Source organism: Sapajus apella, unplaced genomic scaffold (assembly GCF_009761245.1).
Source record: "Sapajus apella isolate SASKATOON/1434 unplaced genomic scaffold, GSC_monkey_1.0 scaffold69, whole genome shotgun sequence".
NCBI lineage: Eukaryota > Metazoa > Chordata > Mammalia > Primates > Cebidae > Sapajus > Sapajus apella.
The window spans coordinates 10,670,198-10,683,172 of record NW_022437009.1 but is presented as its reverse complement, the minus strand read 5'-3'; the positions used below and the strand labels follow the sequence as shown (position 1 = coordinate 10,683,172).

General features: G+C 39.6%; 1 protein-coding gene across 5 annotated transcripts in view; it reads right to left on the bottom strand.

The window, feature by feature from the left end:
• Positions 1 to 12,975, bottom strand: part of SORT1 (sortilin 1) — an 81,421-nt gene that overhangs the window by 44,705 nt on the left and 23,741 nt on the right. For all 5 annotated transcript variants that reach the window (XM_032249864.1, XM_032249863.1, XM_032249866.1 and 2 more), the window contains exons 2-3: positions 9,645 to 9,704; positions 8,574 to 8,647 (exon numbers count right to left, since the gene is read on the bottom strand). In XM_032249864.1, coding sequence (XP_032105755.1) covers positions 8,574 to 8,647; positions 9,645 to 9,704 — 134 coding nt within the window. The remainder of the gene's footprint in view (positions 1 to 8,573; positions 8,648 to 9,644; positions 9,705 to 12,975) is intronic.

Genomic DNA, 12,975 nt, shown 5'->3' with positions numbered 1-12,975 from the left:
GTCCAAGATGAAGGTACCAGCAGATGTGCTGTCTAGTGAGGGTCTGCTTCCTGCTTCATAGATTGCCCTCTTGTCACTGTAACCGTACATGACAGAAGGGGCAAGGGAGCTCTCAGGGGCTCTCTCTTACACGGGGACTAATCCCACGGGTAAAGGTTCTTGCCCTTATGACTTAATCACTTCCCAAAGGTCCCACCTCCTAATACCATAGCATTGGGGGTTAAAATTTCAACATGAGTTCAGAAGCAACACAAACATTCAGTATATGGCATCCTGACACACCCACCCTGCTCCTCCACTCCACTACTCCAAACTCATGTACTTTTCACATGTAAAATACATTCATTACATACCAACATCTCAAGTCTTTTTTTTTTTTTTTTTTTTTTTGAGACAGAGTTTTGCTCTTGTTGCCCAGGTTGGAGTACAGTGGCACGATCTCAGCTCACTGCAACCTCCGCCTCCCAGGTTCAAGTGATTCTCCTGCCTCAGCCTTCTAAGTAGCTAGGATTACAGGCATGTGCCACCATGCCCAGCTAATTTTTGTATTTTTAGTAGAGACAGGGTTTTACCATGTTGGCCAGGCTGGTCTCGAACTCCTGACCTCAGGTGATCCACCCTCCTCAGCCTCACAAAGTGCTGGGATTACAAGCGTAAGCCACCGTGCCTGGCCTAAAAGTCTTAACTTGTTCCAGCATCAACTGTAAAGTCTAAAATCCAAAGTGTCATCTCAATGTCATCTACATCAGATAAAGGTGAGACTCAAGAAGGTATGATTCATCCTGAAGCAAACTGCTCTTCAGTTGTGTACCTGTAAAACCAAACTAGTTATGCACTTCCAAAATACAATGGTGAGACAGGCACAGTATAGACATTTCCATTCCAAAAAAGGGAAATGGGAAAAATGAAAAGGGATTTTACGTCTAAAATACAGGCAAACTTCATGAGATATATTTATCTCAATACTTTTAAAGAGTAGTCTTAAGGGCGGGCATGGTGGCTCACTCCTGTAATTCTAGCACTTTGGGAGGCCAAGGTGGGAGGATTGCTCGAGGCCAGGAGTTTGAGACTAGCCTGGGCAACATGGTGAAATACTATCTCGACAAAATATACAAAAAATTAGCCAGGACGGTGATTTCCAGCCTGTAGTCCCAGCCACTCAGGAGGCTGAGGCAGGAGGATCACTTGAGCCCAGGAAGTCGAGGCTACAGTGAGCAAAGATCATAAGCCACTGCATTCCAGCCTGGGCAACAGTGCGAGACCCTGTCTCAAAAATAAGTAAATAAAGAGTAGGTCTTGCTCTGCCACCCAGGCTGGGGTGCAATGGTGTGATCATAGCTCACTGTAGCCTAGAACTCCCAGGCTCAAGCAATTCTTCTGCCTTAGCCTCCCAAGTAGCTGGGACTACAGTCATGTGTCACCACACTCAATTTCTTTTTTCTTTGGTAGAAATGGGTCTCACTTGTTGCCCAGGCTGGTCCCAAACTCCTGGCCTCAAGCAATACTCCCATCTCAGCCTCCCAAAGTGCTGGGATTGCAAGTGTGAGCCACTGCGCCTGGCCTAGATATTAAAGCTTGAAAATAATTCTCTTTGCCTCTCTATGCTCTGTCTTACAGGTCCAATGTTGGGAAGGGGGTCCCTCCTCTTCCCAGACACACTGGCAGTGTGGTCCTGCTCTACAGCCTTGACGGAAAGGGGGCAGGCCCCCCAAGGATCTGGGTGGCCCGGCACCCAACGCTTTGGGTGATGGTCCCTTCTTTTGAAATTGAGGAGGCAGCCTTGGTGATCCCTGAATTGCCTTGTCTTAAAGAAAAGCGCACATTCGCAACTGAATAGCTCTGTGGACCTTGAAATCTGAAAGCTTTCCCTCATTGGGTTTAAACTGGCAGTTTTCCTGCTGGGGTAGCTGATTTAAGTTCTCAGTTCACATTCATGCTAATCTCTTTAACAAATGGTCACTTGGCCACATCCTAATTATTCTCAGTTTGTGCAATATAGACTGAGAATTTTCTAAATCTTTAAGTACTGCTTCCTTCTTGCTTAACAATTCTGTCTTTATGTCATTTCTCTCTTCCCACATTTTACTACCAGCAGTCAGGAAGAACCGAGCTGCAACTTCAATACTTTACTTAGATACTGTTTCAGCTAAATATCCAATGCCACTGCATGCAGTTCTGCTTTCCACAAAACACTAGAACATAAACACAATTCAGCCGAGTTCTCTGCCATTTTATAACAAAGATTGTCTTTTCTCTGTTGTCCAATAACATGTTCCTCATTTCTGCCAGAAATCCCATCATAATGGCCTTTATGCTCCACATTTTTACTAATATTCTACCATTGATTACTTAGGTATTCTCTAAGATGGAAGTTTTCTCCACAGCCCTCCTCTTTTCTGAGCCTTCACCAGAATCATCTTTAAGTTTCATTAACAGCTATGTAGGCTTTTTTAAGCATGCACCTCAAAATTCTTTCTGCCTCTACCTATTTTCTTTTGTGCACTTTGCCAAGATTAAGCCACTATAAATTATAACATAAAAGAAACAAGGATGATGGCAAACTCTTGAAAATATTGTTTTGTAGTTTTTACTAATTGAGAAAGTTTATACAATCTTCATTATTCATCATGGATTCTATATTTGTACATCTGTCTACCTTCTTAAATTTATTTGTAACCCCCAAATCAATACTCATGGTGCCTTGCCAGTCATTTACAGACATTTACAGAGCAGCAAAACTTTGACTCACCCAGCGTACATTCCCAGCTGAGGTCAAACAAGGTGATGCTTCGCCTTTGTGTTCAGGTCTAATACTATAAACCAGTGTCCTTTTCACAGTCTATTTAGTGCTGTGTTTTTGCACGTTTATGCTTTTTTTGGGTAGTTTTTCTGTTTAAATGGCCTCCAAGTGCAATGTCAACAGGCTGTTTAGTGTTCCTAAACACAAGAAGACTTTGATGTGCCTCATGGAGGAAATATGAGTATGTGAGACAAGCTTTATTTGGGCAAGAGTTGTACTGTTGTTGGCCATGAGTTCAGTGTTAAAGAATCAATAATACACATTAAATAAGGTATCTTTAAATAGAAACACTCATAAAACAAAGTTATGTATTGATCATCTGATGAAAATGAGTGCTGTGACAAGAGGTTTGCAGAAACCTAACCCTGTATTTCCCCATAGGAGCAATGGTTCACTATTAACTAATTCAGTATTCATGGCAACTTTACAGAACATAACTATCACTAATGACAACCCACTGTACTGAGATTTCCAGTTAAAAGATCAATAGGGAGAATGTAGTTTATTAAAATGTATCAAAAGAATTATGGACTTGAAAATATGGCTGGGTAAAACTGGCAAGATTTGAATTCATAATAAACTTAATTCCCAATATTTCAGTCTCTTTTTTCCCCACTGTCTGATGCTACCTTGTGTTTTTATTTAAATATTTTGTGTTTTATCATTATTGGGACAGGATACATGTTTTCTATAGAAATTTTGAAACTACAAGCGGGAAAATAAAGACAGTAAGATATTGCAAATAAAACCACAGAACTTTTAATAGGAAGGAACATGAATATGCATTTGGGGGTCTTCATCCTACTCTCACTGACAACTTTATGTGTATAAAAGTAAAGCTGTATTAAAGGTAAAATGCAATCATATTTTAATACACTTTTTCTTTAAAAAAAGGAAGGAAAATATATATTGTAAATGGAATTTATGCCAAGTTTGGAACTGAAATGTGCAGTCATTAATAATCTACTGTAGTGAAAACTGAACTAAGCATATCATTAAAAAGGTTGTTACACAAGATGCCTTTAAGAAGCCGGCTTACTGCATTAGCAGCACTCTGCATTGTATACCTTTAAGTTATCCTTTAAAAAAAAATCTCAAGTAACATCCTGAAAAACTTACATTGACTATGTAATATATTTTAATGTAAAGCCTCTTATAGATTTCCTTATTAATCTCCAAAATTTGAGCAACTCTCAATAGGAAATAAAAACCAGAAATAAAATAGCCCAGCGGCCTTTGTGGTATAAATAATTACGTATACAATACTGGTATAGAATAATGCTTACCTTTGCTTCACTAAGTAAATCATGGAAGGAAAAACTGGATTCAAGACATCATAAAACAAAAAGATGGAAAATATCTTTTCATTGCCAAAAATCAAATTATCATCTTAATTGTAGCTAGTTTATTTCTTTAGCTTCATATGTACATGGGAGAGACAAAGATACAGTATAATCCATTATGGAAACAAATATTCCTTATAAGAAAATCAAAATTTATACTATACAAATATGATTCCTTTAAATGAAAAGTATGTATATATGTGTGTGTGTGTGTATATACACACACACACAAACATATGTATATATAAACATATGTATACACACACACACACACACACACACACACACACACACACAATCTGCCAAATCCTTCAATAATTCTTTTTCACAGCCTACGGATAGAAGTATACTCCTTCTAACTCTGTATATCAACAGAGACAACTTCCTTCTATTCTTGTGAGACTTCATGCTATAATACACAGAGCAGGTGGCATGCGATTTGCTGTTTTCTATTTGAAATCCAAATGAACCTTTAACCATATAAGGTTTAGTACACAAAGATAGTCTAATGAATAATATAATCATCAATGCTGTGAAAAACAGACAAGTCTTCAGAGTGGGTTCAATGGGCTTTTATTTGTAATTGGGCAAATGCAACATATTTAGAACCGATTTTGATCAAACTGCTTCTTCCCTTTCTCATTTCTGAAACAACATTTGCCTCTTGGTTGACATGTTCAACCTAAGTCACTTTAGGCCAGCCCAGCTGGAAAGGCAGCAAGGCACATTTGCAGTTTCCGCCTAAACTCTGGAAGTGGGGAAAGAGTCAGCTTCCACTTCATGACAGGGAAGAGATAATTAATATTGAAAGTCAATGTGGTTAAAAAAAAAAAAAAAAAAGAAATGAAACACTGCTGGGCAACATGGAAAAAAAAAAGTACCTTGGTAACATTATAGTGAATCAGAAATAAATAGAATTGCACTCTAGTAAAGTATATGTCAGGAAAGCAGGGTTTCTCACAAGACTAGACAAAAATAGGCTGAAAAAAGGATTTGAGTCTGATGGTGGTGGTATTTAAACAGTGACATGGCAGTATTGGTTCTTGTTTTTGTTTTTAATGTCTTAAGTTGTTGAGGCATTAGGTATAGAAGATAATTCAACCTGGAGAAAGAGGCATTTAACAAATAGCCTTTAAAACATGTTGACATCCATCAGAGAGAGGTTTTCCTTTACTACTAAAAAATCCCTTATGGCACAAATGTGTATATTTATCACAGTAGCATTAGTTTCTGTGAAAAAAAATAGCTACAACCTAACTATCCAATGAAACAATGATTAAGTAAATTATGTCAACCTGAAAAAATGAGGAGTTACTAGCAGAGTGAAGGTATGAGCACTGACTGATCAGCATAGATGTAGGTCATAATGCCAAGTGTTAGTAACATTTGCATACTGGCAGAGGCTAGGGGGTGCAGTGTGTATTTGTAGATGTGGAGGCATCTGGGGGCAGACAATTACTTTTTGGCAACTGGTGTGGAAGGTGTCAAATTCATTTTAACTGGTATGGCAATGCCAGTAACTAACAGCATCAAGTTTCTCCTCCATGCCAGGCACTGCAGAGCATACCTCACAACAGCTCTGAGGTAGGCATTATTACTGTCCTTTTACAGATGACAAAAGACTTAGGAGGTTAAATGACTTTCCCAAGTTCATTCTGTTTGCAATGACAGTGCTGCAATTCAATCCTAAGCCTACTTGGCAACAAAGCTTGGCAACATTTTGCTATTCCACACTGCTTCCCAATACTCTACAACTATATCATACAGCATTAAAGGAGAAGGTCAGGATAATAAACTGCAAATAAATTAAGATTATACTTGGCTGTACGGTGAACTTATTTCTTTCCTTTAAAATTTTCAAACGTCCTATATGATTATACTGCTTTTATAATGAAACACAGGTTGGTAAGAAAACTATCATGAGAAGAGATTTTATTTTTTTGAGAAAGGATATCGCTCTGTCACCCAGACTGGAGTGCAGTGATGTGATCATAGCTACTGCAGCCTCAACCTCCCAGGCCCAAGAGATGCTCCTACCTCAACTTCCCATGTAGCTGGGACCACAGGTGTGTGACACCTTGCCCAGCTACTTTTGTGAGGAGAGATTTTATAATAGCAAAGATTCTTAAATACTGGAAAGAGTTACTGAAGTAAAGTTACACATTTTAAATGCATTTTTCTCTTCCCCAGTAGGATGCTTTTCATCTGTCTAAAATGTAAAATGGTTCAACTACTGTTCTGATTGAATAAACAAAGTCACCTATTTTTTTTCCCCCTGAGATGGAATCTTGCTCTGTTGCCCAGGCTGGAGTGCAGTGGTGCAATCTTGGCTCACTGCAACCTCTGTCTCCCGGGTTCAAGCAATTCTCCTGCCTCAGCCTCTTGAGCAGCTGGGATTACAGGCATGTGCCAACATGCCTGGCTATTTTTTTGTGTGTACTTTTAGTAGAGACAGGGTTTTACCATGTTGGCCAGGCTGGCCTCGAACTCCTGACCTTGTGATGTGCCCATCTCAGCCTCCCAAAGTACTAGGATTACAGGTGTGAGCCACCATGCCCAACCCTAACTCATCTATTATAGCTCTTTCTAGCACCAAGATACTACAATATAGTCAATCCTATATCGAAAAAATTTTTTTTAATTATTCATCTAAAAATTATAGAGAAGCCAAGGCATTCATTCATTTATTCAATTATTGTTTACTGTCTACCTACAATATGTCAGGCATGTGGCTAGATTCTGGAGAACTCAAAGTTAGTCAAGAACTTTGACTTCGTGGACTTTACACTGTAGTTCTAAGATGGCAATTCCTTCTTGGCCTAAAGGTACCTACTGCCTCTCCGGGGCCACATCAATGTACTGAAGGGTAGAGAGCTCTGGCTCCATGCCCAGGAGACACAGTCAAAGTTCATACCTCTTAGGGAAGAAAGGTTAGGCTAATCCATTTCAGAGCTTGAACGTGGGTTCACTCCTGCTTGAGCCAAGAACAACAGTCAAATAAAGAACCCTGAGAAAGTACCATGACTCCCGGGAGATACCCTGAACCTGGGGTAGTTTCTATACCATCTGCTGGGATGTCATTATTTCTTTAGGTCCCTAGGTGGAAATGAGATAGACATAAACGATTGAAAAGACACAATCACTCAGCAATCTCCAGGAGTTGGCTGTCTTGAATCTTACTGTTAAGGAAAGGAACGTACTTTTTAACCAAGTCATACCTTTGAGAAGACAACTCTAAAACTTTGTCAATGTCACAGCATACGTTATGGTTCCAGAACACCATGTTACCATCATCATCACCAGTGTGAACACTACAAAGCATTTTGGTAGGTCTGACCTCAGAGCTAAAAATAATCTGCTTAGGCCTCAAAATGCTATATAAATAATATTTGCTGGGAAAGTACAATGAAGATTTTCATTTCAGAAATATAAAAAACCATTCTGTGCTCATACTAAATAGAAAGACTTTTTAAACTCCATACTACCTTCCCACAAATAAATATCCATTTAAATGGACATAAACACACAGCCCTATAGACTCTTTCTTCATCTTTCTTTATTGTTTTTTCTGAGCCTCCCTCCCCACCCCCTTCCATCTTCCTTTATTGTTCTGCCCTCAGTCAGGTCGAAACAACCTCCTTGGAACCAGGTCCCTTTTCATATTTCTTTCAGTTGCTAATTAGATGTTAAGGCCAGGCACAGCGGCTCATACCTGTAATCCTAGCACTTTGGGAGGCTGAGGTGGGCAGACCACTTGAGCCCAGTAGCTCAGTGCTAACCTGGGCAACATGGTGAAACCCTGTCTATACAAAATACAAAAATTAGCCAGGCATGGAGGCGCATGCCTGTAACCCCAGCCACTGGGGAGGCTGAGGTGGGAGGACGGCTTGAGCCTGGGAGGGAGAGGCTGCAATGACTGTGTTTGCACCACAGCTCTCCAGTCTGGGGAAAGGGCCCGGACCTGTCTCAAAAAAAAAAAAACAAAGTGCATGTTAAAAAGTGTTCTCAGGGCCAGGTGTTGTGGCTCATGCCTGTAATCCCAGCACTTTTGGAGGCGGAGGCAGGTGGATCACTCAAGCCCAGGAGCTTGGTACAAGCCTGAGCAACATTGGGAAACACCATCCTTACAAAAAATTAGGTGGGTGTGGTAGCATGTGCCTGCAGTTCCAGCTGCTTGGGAGGCTGAGGTGGGAGAATGGCTTGAGCCCGGGAGGTCGAGGTTGCAGTGAGCCACTGTACTCCAGCCTGGGTGACAGAGTGAGACCTTGTCTCAAAAAACAACAAAAAAAATTGTGCTGAGTGGACAGTCTGGTGAAAACTTACGATGGCTAGATCTTTTAAATCAACTGTTACACGCCACCATGTCTAGAGAATCTACATTCTTAATATGTTACTTAGTCAAATGTCCCAATGCGTGTTATTGATCTCACCTTCGATATAGCTTGGACTGTCCAAAAGTCATAATTACCAGTGGTACATGGAAGGTAGTCAAGACTAGAATGACCTGGAGAGAGAAAAAAGCATTCTGTAAATAAAAAAGATATTCCAATTAAGTGCTGATACGTGTTCAAAATTAGGCCAACACCTAAAAGACTTTTGATATCCCTACTTTGTAGTATTCCCCAAAACCTAGAAGGATCTAGTTACTAGGGCTGGGAATGACGAAAAAGTCCTCAGCTCATTTTGTTGGTATGCTCCCCATCGCCTACAGTGAAGCAATAAGGCAGACTACTCAAATACACATTCAGATAAAAGAAGGCTTTAACTATTTTGTATCCATATTATTGAAAGATATTCTCAGGCAAGAACCCTCTCCCTTTTCTCCTTACAGAGGCTAGAATGGCATGAATGTTCTCATAGAGGTCACTGTGTCTGTCTTTTTCTTCACCTTGCTGTTAGTTCTTCATGAAATTAATTTTTTCAGTACTTTATCTACCAAAAACTGCATGAGGAAATGATTCTGGATGTATTACTACAAGAGTCTAGGGAGTCACAGAAAGCCATATGAGAAATCTTGGAGATGTCAGGGCACGGTGGTGCACACCTGTGATCCCATCACTTTGGGAGGCCAAGGTGGACGGATCACCTGAGGTCAGGAGTTTGAGACCAGTCTGGCCAACATGGTGAAACCTCGTCTCTACTAAAAATACAAAAAATTAGCCAGGCATGGTGGCGGGTGCCTGTAATCCCAGCTACTTGGGAGGCCAAGGCAGGAGAATCGCTTGAACCCGGGAGGTGGAGGTTGCAGTGAGATCATGCCATTGCGCTCCAGTCTGGGCAACAAGAGCAAAACTCCATCTCAAAAAAAAAAGAGAAGACATTCCCAATTCTAAAGCAAAACCAACACAACTACAACTTACTGAAAGTCTGTCTTGCAAACATGCATTTTCTGTGATTTAAGCTAGACAGTTTCAAGAAGAAATGATATTAGGTGCTTAAACCCCCCAAATCTATATCATCTTCTTGTTAGGCTGAAATAATAGACTCAAAATATGACTTACCCCAGTGCTATCTCCAACCCAGGACAAGGATACTGAGCCTCTGAGATCATCAAACACATGCTATAAGGGGGGAAAAATTCATTTAGAAATCATATCTATTCTCCTTCAATCTTTGGCTTCTTTAAATATTTGAACTTTATTCAGAGTAACTAAGTTCATAATTATAAAGGGGATATGGATTCCCAGTACAAAATTTGGGAGAGATGGAATTTAACTACTTAATGTGAATCACAAATAACTTGGAAATTTAAATTCTCTCTCACACAAAGTAAGCCAAGCAGATGAGTTTTCTTTACTGCACCAGATGGGGAGATGGGATAATCTAATTGCTTTCTCCAACAGAACTAAATATAAAGTTATAGCAAAGTATTTTTAGGATGCTTTAAAACAAGAGATCACGGCCCACACTGACAGGCACAATTGTAACCAAATCAGCATAATTTAAATTGTTCTGGGCATCCTTTACAGTATAGTTGAATAGTTTATAGCTGGATTCCTTTTACTTCTAGGCTAGCTCACTCAGAATGACAAGAAGCAGAAGCAGCAAATGCCTTTGTTTTACCTTTTAAATTTAATAACAACAGTAATAATGACAATAATAAAACAGCCTTACTAGAGTTGCAGTGAGAGTAACGAGGTAAAAAAGGAAAAGCTGGTCTATTATATCCAAAATATAGTAAGCATGTTAAAATATAGTTATAATAACCATTGTAGGTGGTTTTGGGTTTTGTTTTTCAACTACTTCCTTTTTCTACTTACACAATTATATATATCCATTAAAGAAGATGTAGACAATTATAACAAGATATAACAGATAAAATATGAGTCATTCATAATCCTACTACATAAAGATATTCAGGTTAACATTATGTGTACTAATACAACCTCCTGTTCTCTATCATTTTTGTAACTGATAAAAAAATAAAAATTCCAAAGAGGCAATACTGCACTTGGAAAATTCAAACTACACAGAAATTATATACCATATAGTCTGTGTAGCAAAAAGTGAAGATACTTCTCTTTTCAGGCCACATGTTCACCACCTAAGCCCCATTTCTTAGACAGTTTAATAGTTCAGTACATATTTCTACTAAATGTTGATGATTATGTTTTTTTCTTAAGACTTATAATCTTATCAAGATTTAAAAATCTTAAATATGCTTTGCTCTCCCAGATATGAAAAGCTCCTTAGAAGCTGGGAAATGTAACTTTATACTTCTTGGTACTTCCTGTGCCTACCACGGGGATACTTTGCATACTCAATAAGCATTTGTTGAAAATGATTACACATCCTTCCCAAACCACAAACTCAACCTCAAAATAGAACATGTCTATAAATGGTTGGGATGCCAGCTACTTGGTCACTCAAGCCACCAATCCCAACATAGGAATCAAAGAAATAGAACTCAAAACATGAACTGTTTTGCTTATCTTTAAATTTTCTCTTATAGTCCTCCTGAATGGGCCTCTGAATTCACCTATGTGATTTTCCCTCTGGACCGTAAGTACCTTTGATGTCAAAAGAATCTCTTATACAATTTCTGTAAGTTAGTTCAATCAAGGCTTCATGCAGGTCTTGCTCTTGAAATAATGGTTAACTCTCAAATGCTCAGCAGAGCTTCTTACAGCCTCTGGAGGACAGAAGGGCTATTCAGACATACAGGCTTGACAGGCAACTGAGAAAAAGTTGGACTGCTACAGCTTCTGAAATCGGAAGCTTAAACACTGACACAGCAGTGTGTCTTATAAGACATTTCACACAGAGCAAGACCACAAGTTCTCTTGAGTGAGGACAGAGTGTCTGAAATGACATCAATGAGATCTTCAGGAAAAACAGGAACGTTTAGAGCTACCACAAGACCAGGCAGATCATGTAAGGCTAACAGTCATCTCAACATAGGTTATCTTTCCAAGGAAGGTCCTCATCATAACTAAGAGAAAAGTTATGTCCATCAACTGTGGCAGTGGACTTTATGGTTTTATTCATCAGGCTGTAAGATATCACTCTTGAGCCAATCAGGACTGAAACTTTTACTTTTCAGGCAATGCTCTACGCAGCTGACCCAGTCAATGCAGACTGGCATTACCCACGTTTTCCTATTAGTCAACCACAGAATGAGGAGGATTATCACGTGTCACTGGCAACTCTCAGCTTCACTGAAACAACTGAAATGGTAATGGACCTCATTCATCATCCAAAGAAATGTTGGCCAGATTTACTAGCTAAAACTGTGGTTTTCTAATACCCTTAAGCTTTCCTCCCACCGCTCCAATTAACCAATGAAGATTTGCTTTTGAAAATGTGCACACTCATTGAAAAACTCATCTACCTATAGCAAATACAACTAATTTTTAAATATTTCAGTCTCTAACATTTTTATACTGGGTGAAAGTTAAAAAAGAAAAATGAAATGAGATGTTACAGCAGGTTAAAAGGTTAAGCAGAAAGAAAATGTCATATGGAAAAAAGATAAATCCAGGAGAGCTAGGGACCAAGAGTACAGATTCAATCCTGCCCCCTCAATGGGAAAAAGAATACGGATGTCCAGGAAAGGGCGGATGACCTGGTCATGAGTAGGAGACAGAATTCACAAGTCAGCACAAAGGCATCAATACTAATCCAGAGTCATTTTTAATATTCAAGACAACATACATGTCATTCTACAACTGCAGTGACAGCTTAGATCTTTCAAAAATATGTATCATAGCACTTTTAAGCATAGCCGCAAGAATGTTGCTTATCCTCCCCACTAGACCTGAGGCCCATCTGGTAAAGGAATCAAGCCTATACATTTCAGCTAACACACAGCACAGTGCATAGTGGGCATGCAATAAATATTTCTTGAAGAACTGCTTATGAAGTTCTGAAAAAGAGGATGACGAAGTAAAAAGATAAGGCCAGACCCGCTTAATTTCCCCATGACAGACAAGAGAATTAAATGTAAAAGTTTATTTCATTTTTTTTTCTTCTTTTTGAGATAAAGTCCCGCTCAGGTGCACAGGCTGGAGTGCAGTGGTGCAATACTGGCTCACTGCAACCTCTGCCTCCCAGGCTCAAGCCATTCTTCTGCCTTAGCCTCCTGAGTAGCTGGGATTACAGGTGCCCGCCACCATGCCCAGCTAATTTTTATATTTTTAGTAGAGACAAGGTTACATGATGTTGGCCAGGATGGTCTCGAACTCTTAACCTCAACTCATCTGCCTGCCTCTGCCTCCCAAAGTGTTGAGATTACAGGCGTGAGCCAACGCGCCCAGCAAAAGTTCATTTCTGAGTGGACTTCTGCTTCTGGTCAAGATGGGGTGACAGGGATCACATTTATCTTCCTACCAG